Source organism: Erpetoichthys calabaricus, chromosome 6 (assembly GCF_900747795.2).
Source record: "Erpetoichthys calabaricus chromosome 6, fErpCal1.3, whole genome shotgun sequence".
Lineage (NCBI taxonomy): Eukaryota > Metazoa > Chordata > Cladistia > Polypteriformes > Polypteridae > Erpetoichthys > Erpetoichthys calabaricus.
Window position 1 is genome coordinate 24669666 of NC_041399.2, and position 14047 is coordinate 24683712.

The following is a 14047-nucleotide window of genomic DNA, read 5'->3' on the forward strand; positions in this document are numbered from 1 at the left end:
TTTGAAGCGCTTTTGCCGTTTCATAAACGTTTAATAATTTCAAATTTTTGTGACAATTCCAACACCACACACAGATGTTTATCAGCCATAACAAAGTGTAGTAGTTTAATTATAACAAAAGAGAAAAGCTACGAAAAGCTATTAAAGCTGAAGGAATGCAACTGACACTGTGATTTCGATATGTGGCATGACACGTAGTGCTGGGGAAGAACAATCCATGCTAGCAAACGGGAGAGTTGTTCCAAAGTGCAGAGATTGCAGCGTATTGTGCAGAAGTAGTAATAGGTAGATGCTGGCGTAAACAATGTTTTTTCCTCCCCTGATGGCTAATGGAAACTGACGGTTAATCAAGTGACAGAAAATCAAGGTTTTTCTGTATGTTGTTTTTTGGGTACAGCACAAACATTTGACCTGAAGTAGGTGCTGATTTAACCTATTAAAATTTAGAAGAGCCAAAAGCACTTAGTTTCAAAATAAATAGATCACCATTTTACATACAATATCTGGACACATGTTCAACAGTACGTGCACATATGACAGTGCTTACATTAATTTTACATTTTACTGTACATACTTGAGAAACTGGGTATAGAACAATATTCCAATTAGCAAATTGGGTCAGTGGGCAGAAATTGTTTGTCTGTTTATTTCTTTCTTTTTTTTTCACCCAGTGGCTAGTGAAGCTTCTTGGCTCTGTTTTCATGTTATCTGAAGTTTTAAGTAGAGTTGAAAGCCAGTATAGTTTGGCAGTGATTAACACTGCTGCTTCATAACTCTAAGACATTTGTTTAGTCAGTACTTCAGTCATGGAGTTTGCGCATTTTTCGTTTGTCCTTGTGGGCTTCCTCTAAAATTCCAAAGATGTGTTTTATGCTAATAGGTTTCTATGAATTTTTCTGTTAAGTATATGTTAATGTGCCCTCCCATGGATTTGTGTTTCATCCAGGGTATTTCTAGCTTAGGGCTTGTTTCTGTTAAGATAAACTTCTGCTCCTTAATTCCTTTTAATTTTTCTTTTTTTTTCCAGTGATGATAGAAAGGTCAGATTGGATAAAATGCATATTTTAGTTTATTCATCTACTTGAAAAATTCATTGTTTTTGGTTAGTTTATGCTTATCACAAGTTTTCCTATATGATATTTTCAGCCTGCTGGAATAATAATATGCTTTTATAAACGGAACTGGTTTATTTCCAGCTGTTAATTTAGTGATATGGTAAAATTTTATTTTTTTATTTCATAATTATTACAGGTTGGAGTCATAGAAATAAAATGTTAACTTCCAAATTTGCCAATCTTACATGTTAAGTTTGAATCTAATAATTCATCAAGTGTTCTACAAAATGGAAAACTGACTTGCTATAAAAGAACTATTCACTGCCCACACTATTATATCACATGGTAATTTACAGCTGTATCCTTGGGATTTCTCCACTTTAGTCATTTATCTGTTTTTTTTTTTTTTTTGTTCAAGATTCTGCTAAAAACCGAATATGTTCTAGTTTGGTACTGCCTTAATAGTATTTCCATTAACAATTTTTATTGTAGGTTGGTTACATTTTTTTCCTCATAGTTGTTTCGTTCATAGATATTTTTTTTTTTGTTTTGCAATTCTCTTAAGAATAGCTTTAAAGTCTAAAAATGTAACCAATATGCTCAGAATGGGCCACGTCCTCAGTGATTCTGCTTCATGACTGTAATTTAAAAATGTAACTGGATACACAGTATTAGTTTAAAAACATTTCATTATTCTTAGGAAATAATACAAAGTTTACCACACACCCATGAAATCATCCAACAAGATTAATATGTTCATTGATCAGTTTGGCCACAGTTGTTAGATGATTTCCACAGTCCTCTGCATATTTGTTCTGTTAGTTTTAAACATATTTGTGAAACTTTCTTTTATGAGTATATTTTATTCTATATTCTAGATAGATAAACGGTGGAACTTCGGTTTGCGAGTAACTTGGTTTACGAGTGTTTTGAAGACGAGCAAAAATTTTTAATAAATCTTGACTTGATAAACGAGCGAGGTCTTGCAGTACGAGTAGTATGTATACGCTTTGTCTTGTGCGCGTCATGTGATCACAACTGAGCTGATGGTTCTTCTCTCTCGCTGCGGGCTTGTGGGCAATTGTCTCCTATTCTCCGTCTGAGTTGGCATGCTTCGCTCATATAGTCAACATCCGTACGAGCGTATACTGTTTACTGCAGCATTAGCATTGTGACAGTGTGTGTGTGCACGCGCGTGCTCATGTGTGTGTTCTGTGACGTGCGAGTCCCCGTCTTGCACCCTAAAACACGAAGCTGAGTCTCAGTACTTTAGCAACACCAGCTTTATTCAGCTTGAAACAGCAACAGCGCGGTTATTTATTGTAGTGGGATCCGCCGCTCTCCTATACACAGACACAGCAGTCAGGCAGGGCCCTGCGCATTTAGAATGTTCCTTGTTCCTTGTATCACCCATCGATGGCAGGAGCTTATAGCATGTCCGCGATCTTTTCGGATTCACTTTTACGACGAACTGCTACAGCGCTGGGAGACTGCGATTGCCTTGGGACGCTCTTCCGCGTGTCGTCCCGTTGGGTGCAATCCCACAAGAGTTTAGAAACTCACTCACACCAGCCATGATTCTTTTCAAAGGTAAATTAATTTGTTTAATGTATTTTTACTTTATATTTTGTATTAATCATTTTTATATGAATAGTTTTGGATTGTGGAACAAATCATCTGAGTTTCCATTATTTCTTATGGGGAAATTCACTTTGATATACGAGTGCTTTGGACTGTGAGCACGTTTCCGGAACGAATTATGCTCGCAAACCGAGGTTCCACTGTATACTGTATTGATGTTTGCAGCCCAAATTGGTTTCCTCCATTTGTTGCAGTCTTTGACACCCTTTTGGGCAAGACCCATCCTTTTTCATACACCAACTCTAATCATGTAATTTTTGTCATCCCTCTAGGCCTCATCCTCTCCACCCCACAGATTCACCCAATTATCTTCCACCTTCCTGTCTACATAGTCTGTTACTCTTTAGCACAATACCTGTTGCCTCTACGCCAAGACTTTCTCTAGGCATTTGTAATCTTCTCACACCGTTACATTCCGTACAGCCACCTGGTCATTTTTGTCGTCCTTCTTTTTTTTCTTTTTTTTTTTTTTTCTTTCCAGCTTTGCTTCATGTTCTATCTTCAGTGGAGATATCTCACACCCATAAGGCAAACTGCTGCCCACGCAACTTTGATAAACTTCTCCTATCAGTGCCAGAGAAACTCCTTTAGAAGTCAAAATGTGTGACATCTCTCATAAATTTAACTGTAACTGGTGTGTCTTCAATGTCGCTTAAGTGGGGTTAGGATAAGGACACTCTCTTACGTGTCATAAAAGATACATAGTGGAGACTTGCATCATGCACTAGGTGTGCATGTCATACTGATACTGAAAAGGATAGAAAAACTCAAACTTTGAAATGGTATGGTATCTGAAGTTTAAAAAACTCAGAATACCCAAAAACACACACACAAAAACATATTAATATAGTACAAAGAGCAAGTTACCTTAATAGGTGACTATCATTTGGTACTGGTCTAAGTTTGCAGGGCTATTAATGGATTTGTCCTCCACCAAGTGTTGCCAGGATAGGCTTTCAACCTTCCAGGACCCTGATTTAAATTGTGCAAGTTTGAGAATGTATGTATATTTATTCAGTATGTCATGACTATAATGTTTTTATTTACATATTAAAAACATTTAAGTAAATTAAATGGAAAATTCTTTGCATTTTGAAAACATGATCATTTTTGTAACTCTAGAAATAAATGAATGCAATTAGTAGATTGTATTTAGTATTCTGGCTCAGTTTGTTGTGCAGTATTCTAATTTCTGTTTATTGTATGATAGCTTCTAATTATTTTTTTTTCCTTTTTTGTGCTAGTTTACTCTCCAGATATGCCTTCACGGCTGCCTATCCAGGACATTTTTGCTGGACTGGTAACAAGTATTGGAACAGCAATACGATACTGGTTTCATTATACACTTGTGGCCTTTGCTTGGTTGGGTGTTGTACCACTCACAGCATGTAAGTAATAGAAACATAAAACTGATTTTTCTACTGTCTGTTCCTAGATGCATGCAGATACGTTTGAGTAATCTGTAGAATGATTGTTAAAAAGAAATAGTGTATTTTTTGTATTTTGCTAGTTGTATTGCTTAGGCAATACCAGATTTTCATCTTATGTTTGCAGAAAATGCTCAAAGTTTAATTTCTGATTTGCTTCTAATAATTTGCTGCTGACTACATTTATTGTCCTCTGTATTGGAAAAGTAAAGTCAAACATGCTAGTATCTGCACTGCTTTAAGTACATTTAATTCTTTTTTTGCATTACAGTAAACAGAAATTCACACATAAGCCCCAAAAAATGTGCAGTCTCAGTTTTCTGTTAATTTAATAATCTGTAGAATATTATTCAGGTTTGATTTGCTGTTTAAGATCATTTATAGAGAAATAGTTTTCTTACTTATAGTATTTGCTTCTCACAGAGCATAAAGTCCAGCAATATCTGTCATTTCTGTTAAATCCTGCCTTTTACCTTAATGCTACCAGAACAGGGTCTATTCCCCATGTGAGCCTGAAATGGATTAATTTGATTTGGGAAGGTTACATTATAGTCATCTTGTGCAGCATGCAATCCTAATGAGTTGGGTCTAAGACTAGGTATTTAATAGCTTAACATTAAAATTACTGACAGTATTAGCCCAGTGTTGTCTAGGTGCTTGGGGTGTGTAAAGTGCTGTTTTTTAATTTAAGAAAATTGTTTAAATTCATTTGTTTAAAAGCATTCCAATTTTTTTTTATTTACACAGCCTGTGTAAATTTTGGTTTAAAAAACAAATAGTAGATTGCAGCACAAGTAGAAATATAGCATACTTTTCCATTTAAACAAAACTTTTTTTATTTAAACAGTGAAAATCTGTAATTTAAACAAGCACAAATAAATACATGTCTAAAAGTTGTAATTGCCTTAAAATTAGAATAATTAAAAATTATTCATAATGAAAGTGCCAAGATATACATATATATATATATATATATATATATATATATATATATATATATATATATATATATATATATATATATATATATATATATATATATATATATATATATATATATATATAAAAATTTAAGGCATGTGATCTAGGTTCCATTCTAGGATATCCAGCATATTTACTTTGTCTAGCTTTAATCCAGATGTCTCTGGAGTGGCCGTGTTTCCCTTTGCACTTGAACAAGCCTTGGCAATATAGTGGTAGTAGGACACAGATACAAATGTTTTACTAGTTTTGAGTTTGGAAAGTCTGTTTTTGCTTACCATCCACCACCGAAGGGCATTCTCTGTTGTATCAAGTACCTCCATTTGTAAGTATTTCACAAGTTTGTTGCCAAAGCACCTCCGTTTATGAATACTTCACAAATTTGTTGTCAATATATACTCTTAATGGCAGTGCAGTCCAAGTCCATAAGTACACAAAGGGACCTCTTTTTGGTAAGACTTGTTAGAGTAATATGTCAGTTATGCTGTTGTCATTTTTGTTTAATTCAAAGTCTTCAGTGTCCGCTGTTTTTGTCACCCTTACCAAAGATCACCTACCAGACTTTACCTGTTGTGATGATCTGTGTCCTATGTAAAATAAATAAATAACTTTTAAATGTGGAAAGGTTTGGTAGGTAGCTTGCAGTGCCTTCACTTTTCTTCTTCCAGTTTGTTGTATCTTATTGTACATACAGGGTCAATTGTAGTGTAGCTGAGATAGCACCATACTAGCTGTGGATCAAGACCACACTACACAGGATGGTACTAATAGGAGATGATCTTCTGGTCTAATTGCTGTTGCAGTGAACAGCATAACAAGACCAATATCAAGTTTAACTGATCCTCAGCTTATCTTGTTTTTGTTGCATGCGTCAGATTGCCCTTTAATAACAGTGTTTAACATCTTGCACTCTCTCAATTAACAGCATTCAGGGATAGAGCACAGAAAACAAAGTACATCCTAATGTAAACTTATTAAAATATTAAAAAGGTAATTGTTAAGCTACATTAGATCAAAGTGAGTATCCCAGTTATTGTAAATGTTATTTACTTTGAGTGAATGAAAAGGCCCTGAATTCGGTCCCTATGTGGAAAGTAATGATGAGAGGTAAGCGTTAGTAAAACCATATCTGAAGCATAATTGTCTCTGTTACCCCTGGGTAGATCTACAATCAGGGTGTGCTGGGTGCATGCCCTGGTGCCACATCCTGGGGTCTTGGCATATACAAGGTAAAATTAATGCCATTATTTTTTATATTTTAGTGGTACCCTCCTTTCTTACACACTACACACACACACACATACGGTTACTCATACATTATATCGCCACCCCTAGATCTAATGTATATGACTATTAGATTATCAACCCAGGCTCATTTTATTCTTATATATGATGTTCATAGAATTAAAATTATGTATGTGTGTAGGGGTGGGCGGTATGACCAAAATTCTATATCACGGTATTTTTCTAAATTATCCCGGTTTCACGGTATTCGACAGTATTTTTTTCCCCATGCATGAGTGGATGTTAACCACATTTTCCACTGCAATTACTGGCTAAGAATAACCTATTCCACTGTCAAGAGTATTGAACATTGTACAAAAAAAACATTTTAATGTGCACATACAGTGGTGTGAAAAACTATTTGCCCCCTTCCTGATTTCTTATTCTTTTGCATGTTTGTCACACAAAATGTTTCTGATCATCAAACACATTTAACCATTAGTCAAATATAACACAAGTAAACACAAAATGCAGTTTTTAAATGATGGTTTTTATTATTTAGGGAGAAAAAAAATCCAAACCTACATGGCCCTGTGTGAAAAAGTAATTGCCCCCTTGTTAAAAAATAACCTAACTGTGGTGTATCACACCTGAGTTCAATTTCCGTAGCCACCCCCAGGCCTGATTACTGCCACACCTGTTTCAATTAAGAAATCACTTAAATAGGAGCTGCCTGACACAGAGAAGTAGACCAAAAGCACCTCAAAAGCTAGACATCATGCCAAGATCCAAAGAAATTCAGGAACAAATGAGAACAGAAGTAATTGAGATCTATCAGTCTGGTAAAGGTTATAAAGCCATTTCTAAAGCTTTGGGACTCCAGCAAACCACAGTGAGAGCCATTATCCACAAATGGCAAAAACATGGAACAGTGGTGAACCTTCCCAGGAGTGGCCGGCCGACCAAAATTACCCCAAGAGCGCAGAGACGACTCATCCGAGAGGTCACAAAAGACCCCAGGACAACGTCTAAAGAACTGCAGGCCTCACTTGCCTCAATTAAGGTCAGTGTTCACGACTCCACCATAAGAAAGAGACTGGGCAAAAACGGCCTGCATGGCAGATTTCCAAGACGCAAACCACTGTTAAGCAAAAAGAACATTAGGGCTCATCTCAATTTTGCTAAGAAACATCTCAATGATTGCCAAGACTTTTGGGAAAATACCTTGTGGACTGATGAGACAAAAATTGAACTTTTTGGAAGGCAAATGTCCCATTACATCTGGCGTAAAAGGAACACAGCATTTCAGAAAAAGAACATCATACCAACAGTAAAATATGGTGGTGGTAGTGTGATGGTCTGGGGTTGTTTTGCTGCTTCAGGACCTGGAAGGCTTGCTGTGATAGATGGAACCATGAATTCTACTGTCTACCAAAAAATCCTGAAGGAGAATATCCGGCCATCTGTTCGTCAACTCAAGCTGAAGCGATCTTGGGTGCTGCAACAGGACAATGACCCAAAACACACCAGCAAATCCACCTCTGAATGGCTGAAGAAAAACAAAATGAAGACTTTGGAGTGGCCTAGTCAAAGTCCTGACCTGAATCCAATTGAGATGCTATGGCATGACCTTAAAAAGGCGGTTCATGCTAGAAAACCCTCAAATAAAGCTGAATTACAACAATTTTGCAAAGATGAGTGGGCCAAAATTCCTCCAGAGCGTTGTAATAGACTCATTGCAAGTTATCGCAAACGCTTGATTGCAGTTATTGCTGCTAAGGGTGGCCCAACCAGTTATTAGGTTCAGGGGGCAATTACTTTTTCACACAGGGCCATGTAGGTTTGGATTTTTTTTTTCTCCCTAAATAATAAAAACCACCATTTACAAACTGCATTTTGTGTTTACTTGTGTTATATTTGACTAATGGTTAAATGTGTTTGATGATCAGAAACATTTTGTGTGACAAACATGCAAAAGAATAAGAAATCAGGAAGGGGGCAAATAGTTTTTCACACCACTGTAAGTATTAATACAGGTTTGCATTGCCCCATAAAGTGGTAGTTTTCAAGGGGGTTTCACTAATGGAGAAGGTATCACATTGCATGACCGATGCAGTCAAAATATAAAACCTTTTTATTGAACAAATTTTGCAAACAACTTAAACTAAAATTTTGACAACATATTTTCAACCATACAAAGAGGCATTTAGACTTAGTAAAATATCCAGAAGTGCTTGTCAAAAGTTGTATTGCACTGAATATGTCTTAGAAAAGGAATAAATAGTAAATATTTTTTGTAAACCAACTACACTTTCTGTTAATGTTAACAATCTCTGTCCACTAACACGTTAAAGTGACTTTTTAAACAACTTTATCATCATTAAACTGCATAATATTTAAACTAATAAATAATAACAATAAAATAAATAATAGTATTATTACTGATAGTTGCACTATTACTTCAAGACTTCAAGCCCAGGTGCATTACACAGTATTCACCAAATTAAAATAAAATAAAACAAGTGCAACTTGGTGATGACATCTTTACCAACTGAACCATCATTTAGGCAAACTGCATTAATATGGACCTTGCTTCAAGCTAAGCTATATGCATAAATAATAAACCTGCAACTTGCATTTATAATGCTGTTTGTGGTATAGCCCTATGGAATCGTATTAGGGCCACGGTGAAGAAAAAAACAATACGGACACAGGGAAGAAAAAAACAAACCATATGTCAAGAATAAAGTCAACATTTCCACTTTATTCTCGCCGTTTATGTCGAGAATAAAGTCGACATTTCCACTTTATTCTCATAGTTTACTTCATAATTAAAGTAGAATGTCGTAAACTAAACTTCTTCCTAAAATCAATGTTTAATTTACTAGATTTTGTCAAACCCCATCATAAATTAATGCAGCACATTAAATGCTTTGTGTTAAGTGTTCCCCAACCCAGTTGTTAATCACTACGCTTCTTAAACTGACTTCCTCCGCACTAAGAGGAGACAGCGATCACCATACAGAATCCATTCACTTCATGATATTCCTGCTTTCTGAAAATTTAGAATGCTAAGATAAATACTTGATATCATTTTCATGATGAAATGCATTAAAGCAGGTATTACACATGCACGGTAGTGAGGCGGTAGTGCTGCTCCCTCGCAGTAAGGGGTCCCCAGGTGTATGTTCAGTGTAGAGAACTTTATGGCAGGTGTGACGAGGCTCCAAAAAACTGGATGTATGAATGGCTATCGCACAGGTTTAACTTAAATATTGTGTAAATGTTGGGTTTGTGATCTGGTGGTCGGAGACACAAACACAGAATTCAGTGCATGTTCTTCTGAGCGGGCTATCTTTATTGCATGCATGCTGTCTCTATCTGACATACCAAAACCCCAGTGCCTATCCTTCCTTTTTCTTTCACCACATAACCAATCACCACACGATAAACGTCTTTGTGAAATTAAAACTAGTTATAAACTTAGCCCACGGAGTGTTCAGAACTTTAAAAACATCTTTGTTATACATGTTTAATTATGCCATCCATTCAGAGTTGCGCCCATCTCTGAACAAGTCGCCAGCACATCGCAGGATGAATACAAGCAAAACATACATTAGCAGGGTCAATATAGCATAACAAAACCCCACATCCTACCTGACTTTGAAAGGAAACTGAAGCACGCCGAGTAAACCCACCAGAAAAACATGCAAATGCAAGGCAGGCATGCCGCTGTGCCCCCATATGATTAATGCATGCTTTAATGCATTTCACCATGAAAATGATATTAAGTATTTATCTTAGCATTCTAAATGTTCAGAGAGCAGGAAGATCATGAAGTGAATGTATTCTGTGCGGCGATCGCTGCCGGTGCCGCCTCTTAGTGCAAGAAGAAGTCAGTTTAAGAATCTCGGAGAACACTTAACACAAAGCATTTAATGTGCTATATAACTTATGATGGGGTTTGAGAAAATCTAGTAAATTAAATATTCATTTTACGATGAAGTTTAGTTTACGATGTTCTACTTTAATGACAAATTACGAGAATAAAGTCAACATGTCGACTTTATTCTCGTCATAAGCGTCAAGATTAAAGTGGAAATATCGAGAATAAAGTCAACGTGTCGACTTTATTCTCGTCATAAGCATCAAGATTAAAGTGGAAATGTCGAGAATAAAGTCAACATGTCGTCACACTATTACACAGTACCCAGATACATTACACTGTATTGAAAACAAATAAAACAAGTACAAACTTGGCTTGCAGTATTATCCAGTAGTATAGAAACAGTATTTACACATCTGACCTTTTAAAACTAAAGTATCTCCAGGCGACGGACGTGACTCCTTTTTTTCGGCAAAAGTTCTTCTGTGTCATCATGTTCAACTTTATTGTCAGCTTCAGTTTCGGAATGTTCTCTGTCCATTTTCACCGCGCAATACCTACGCTACCGCTACCTATTTGGTGGTGTAGCAGTGAAAAAGGTCCCCACTTGAACAGTTTCCCGCTGCGCCACGTTCAGAGCGTCGTTTAGGCAATTTAAACCGGTGTTGCGGTATAAGAAAAATCCATATCATAAAAAACGGTTTTCGGTATGAACCGGTATACCACCCAGCACTATGTGTGTGACCCCCCCGGGGCCTGTGGGTTTCTTATTCTGGTCCTGCTGTAAGTCATTTCCCAGTTACATAGATACAGAGGAGCAGAGACGTGTCATTCATTATGTACCCAGTTTTTCCATAGTTGATCCACCGCGTATAAAATATCCAGTCAGAGACAGGACAATATTTGTCTCCTTACAGCACAAACTTCACAGTAGAGCCCAAGGTCTAATATAATAAATTTTGTGAGAGATCTCATATGAGATCTGGAGGACACCCACAATGATATCTCCATAGCACTCCGAAAAAATGCAGCATTAAAAGAAACTGGGAGCATCTTTCAATGCGCACTTTCTGAACTGTTGGCCAGGTGATTTATGAGTTAGGGACACTGACACTGTGTCTTTTTACTGAAACTGAATGGTTAAATGTATGGTGATCCATATTTTCATATTTCTTATATTGAACACTATGTACAGTATATTTCTATGCATCACTCATTTTTTTCTGTGGCATCAAGTTAAATGTATTTGATTCAGTGTTATACTACACTCAAGTCCAAATATAATTGTAAAATATGGTTTCCGTATTTTGTTAATGGCATATTTGTGCTTTTTCTTGTCCATGACAGTCTGTATGATGCATATGGAATTCATTTTACAATATTAACCACTGTACTAAGTCTTAAACCTGCTCAGTCTTGTCATGGTAAATACATACTAAGACCAGATCAGCATGGGATCATCCCCAACTCATAGCCACTGCTACCTGACCCATGATGTTTTTTTCTTTCACTTTAAAATATTATAGTACAGAAACCTTGAGGCATTAATTTATTGTTATTTCACAATAATGTCTATGATTACCTAAAGTAACCATAAGCCTGTAAGCTAAGATAAATGATTGAACTCGGTTTCTTTTCTACTCATCACTTATTTTTTTTTTTTTTTAAGGTCGAATCTACAAGTGTCTTTTTACTGGCTCTGTGAGCTCATTACTGACGCTGCCATTAGATATGTTGTCAACGTAAGTTTTCACAGCTTTCATCAGTTTGTTAATAAGAAATCATTATAGACATTATTGTTTACATTTGTTTTCAGTTGGTAAAAGTATTAAAAAGTTTTTCTTATCTTATGTTGCTTGAGATCATTTGATGTATTATGTAGATTTAAGTTTATGCTCAATGCCAGCAGTAGTGGAGACAATGCAGAAAACAACCATTGGCATTGCATCAGGACATAGTGGGCTAGTTTAAGTTCACTGTGCATCTTATTCTATACAGGCAGGCAATTTTTTGTTGAATTTGAAAACTTCTCTTACACAGTGTCATCCATATTTTGACCCAGGACTGTAGACAAATTAACCAATATGCAACTATGTCACCTTCAGTTCTAAAAGTAAATGATGATATTGTTACTCTTGGTTCAAAGGCATCTAATTGTTCTGAAATATTTTAAAGTTGACTACATATAGGATTGAGGAATATTAAATATCTTCTGTTCTGCCTGACATGAACAGGTGTTTGCTCTCTGAGACAAGGCATGTATTCCTGAAATATTATATGTGCTGATAATTAACAGGTAGGGACAGGAATGGTGAAGCCTTGTGACTAAACAGACCATCAATTATTTGTCTGATGTCCATCTTAGGACATTTCCTTCCCCTGACAAAACTCCACTCTTCTTGCAGCCTATGACAAAAGTTCATCCTCTTGACATTTTACATTGAAATCAATGTCATTTTTCCTTCCCAATGTGTTCCCCAGAAAACAATTAAATATGAATGCTAGAAGCATTGGAACAAGGGCCATTAATCTTTTTACATTTTTGATGTGGTTTGTTCTCTGTTTGCATTTATATTGGCAGGGATATGTTTTTGAGATCCAGACATCTTCATTCCACTTCATTTTGTATGTTCTTTTTAAAAAAAAAGCCATTCTCCAGTATCCTTACACACTAAACTGCTTTGCTTAAATAACTTTTTTATTTCCTCAATCAACATAGCCTTTGCATGTCTTAGCTTTGAACATGAATCTTAACAGCCACTGGTAGAAAATGGTGGAATTGTCCACAAAGATTATTTTCATTAAAAGGTTGCTTGCATTATTTGTTCTCCATGTTGAAGTAATCCATCGTAACATTTCAGAAATCACTAAATTTATGTTGATGAGCTGAAAGTACAGTTCTATTTTCAGCAGTATGTCTGTCAATGTCAGGGGTAATGTGTTAAAAGTAATGTGTGTTACACAGTCCAATTACTTTTTAAAGTAACAAGTAACCTGACACAATACTTATTTCATTGAAATAAAAATACCTGCGTTGTTTTTATTTCAGCTGCACTGGATGTAATACAAGAAGCAAACATATCTGGATGCTATTTCTTTGCAGTGCTCAATCGCACACCCAAACAGAAAAGAATGTGCTGCATACAATTGATAAAGTGTCTATTTAGCTTTAATCCAGCTATTTGCTAAGGATATGTTGAAACAGTGGCCAGTCTTCACACCACAAATCTTCGGGGATGATAAAAGGGGATGGATGTTAATTACTTAACCACAAATGAAGGACTGAATACATTTGTAAAACATGAAAATGATCACATTTGTCTGTATTTCTGGTCAGTTTCATATATTGGCTTAGGTTTTAATAACAAGTGCTGTCCTGTGAAATGTGCAGTTTTTCATACAAAAGAAGAAAAAGTAATGCAAAAACACACGCTTTTTGTAATGCTTTACATTTTATAATAAACAGCAATAAAACTTATTTAGTTACCAAAGTAATGAATTTATGCAACTAAGTTACTTTTCAAATGAGCGTTTTACCACGCTGCTTGGAAAACGCAGGCACCATGCTTCTTTTTGGATTTAAAGCTGGTGTTGATGATGTTTAATCTTTCTTTAGCAAATTTTCTTGATATTGGAATTTTTTTTTATAAAGAATTACATAAGTGAACTCATGTATGTAAATGTAGGTTTTTTTTTTATTATTATTATTATAAGAAACAGGGTTGCTGCCTTAACCGGGTTACTCATCCCAGTTTTGTGTATGCTCTATACATACTCATTGATTTTTTTCCGTTTTTGAGTTATTTAGTGTGCTATATACATTTAAATACTGT

At 35.8% G+C, this 14047-nt stretch overlaps 1 protein-coding gene across 1 annotated transcript in view; it reads left to right on the forward strand.

Annotated features, from left to right (window-relative positions):
- The window catches only part of marchf6 (membrane-associated ring finger (C3HC4) 6), a 77482-nt gene that overhangs the window by 17834 nt on the left and 45601 nt on the right, over positions 1 to 14047 (forward strand). Inside the window, 2 exon segments of the mRNA XM_028803420.2 lie at positions 3941 to 4084; positions 11884 to 11956. Of these exon segments, the coding sequence (XP_028659253.2) occupies positions 3941 to 4084; positions 11884 to 11956 (217 nt within the window).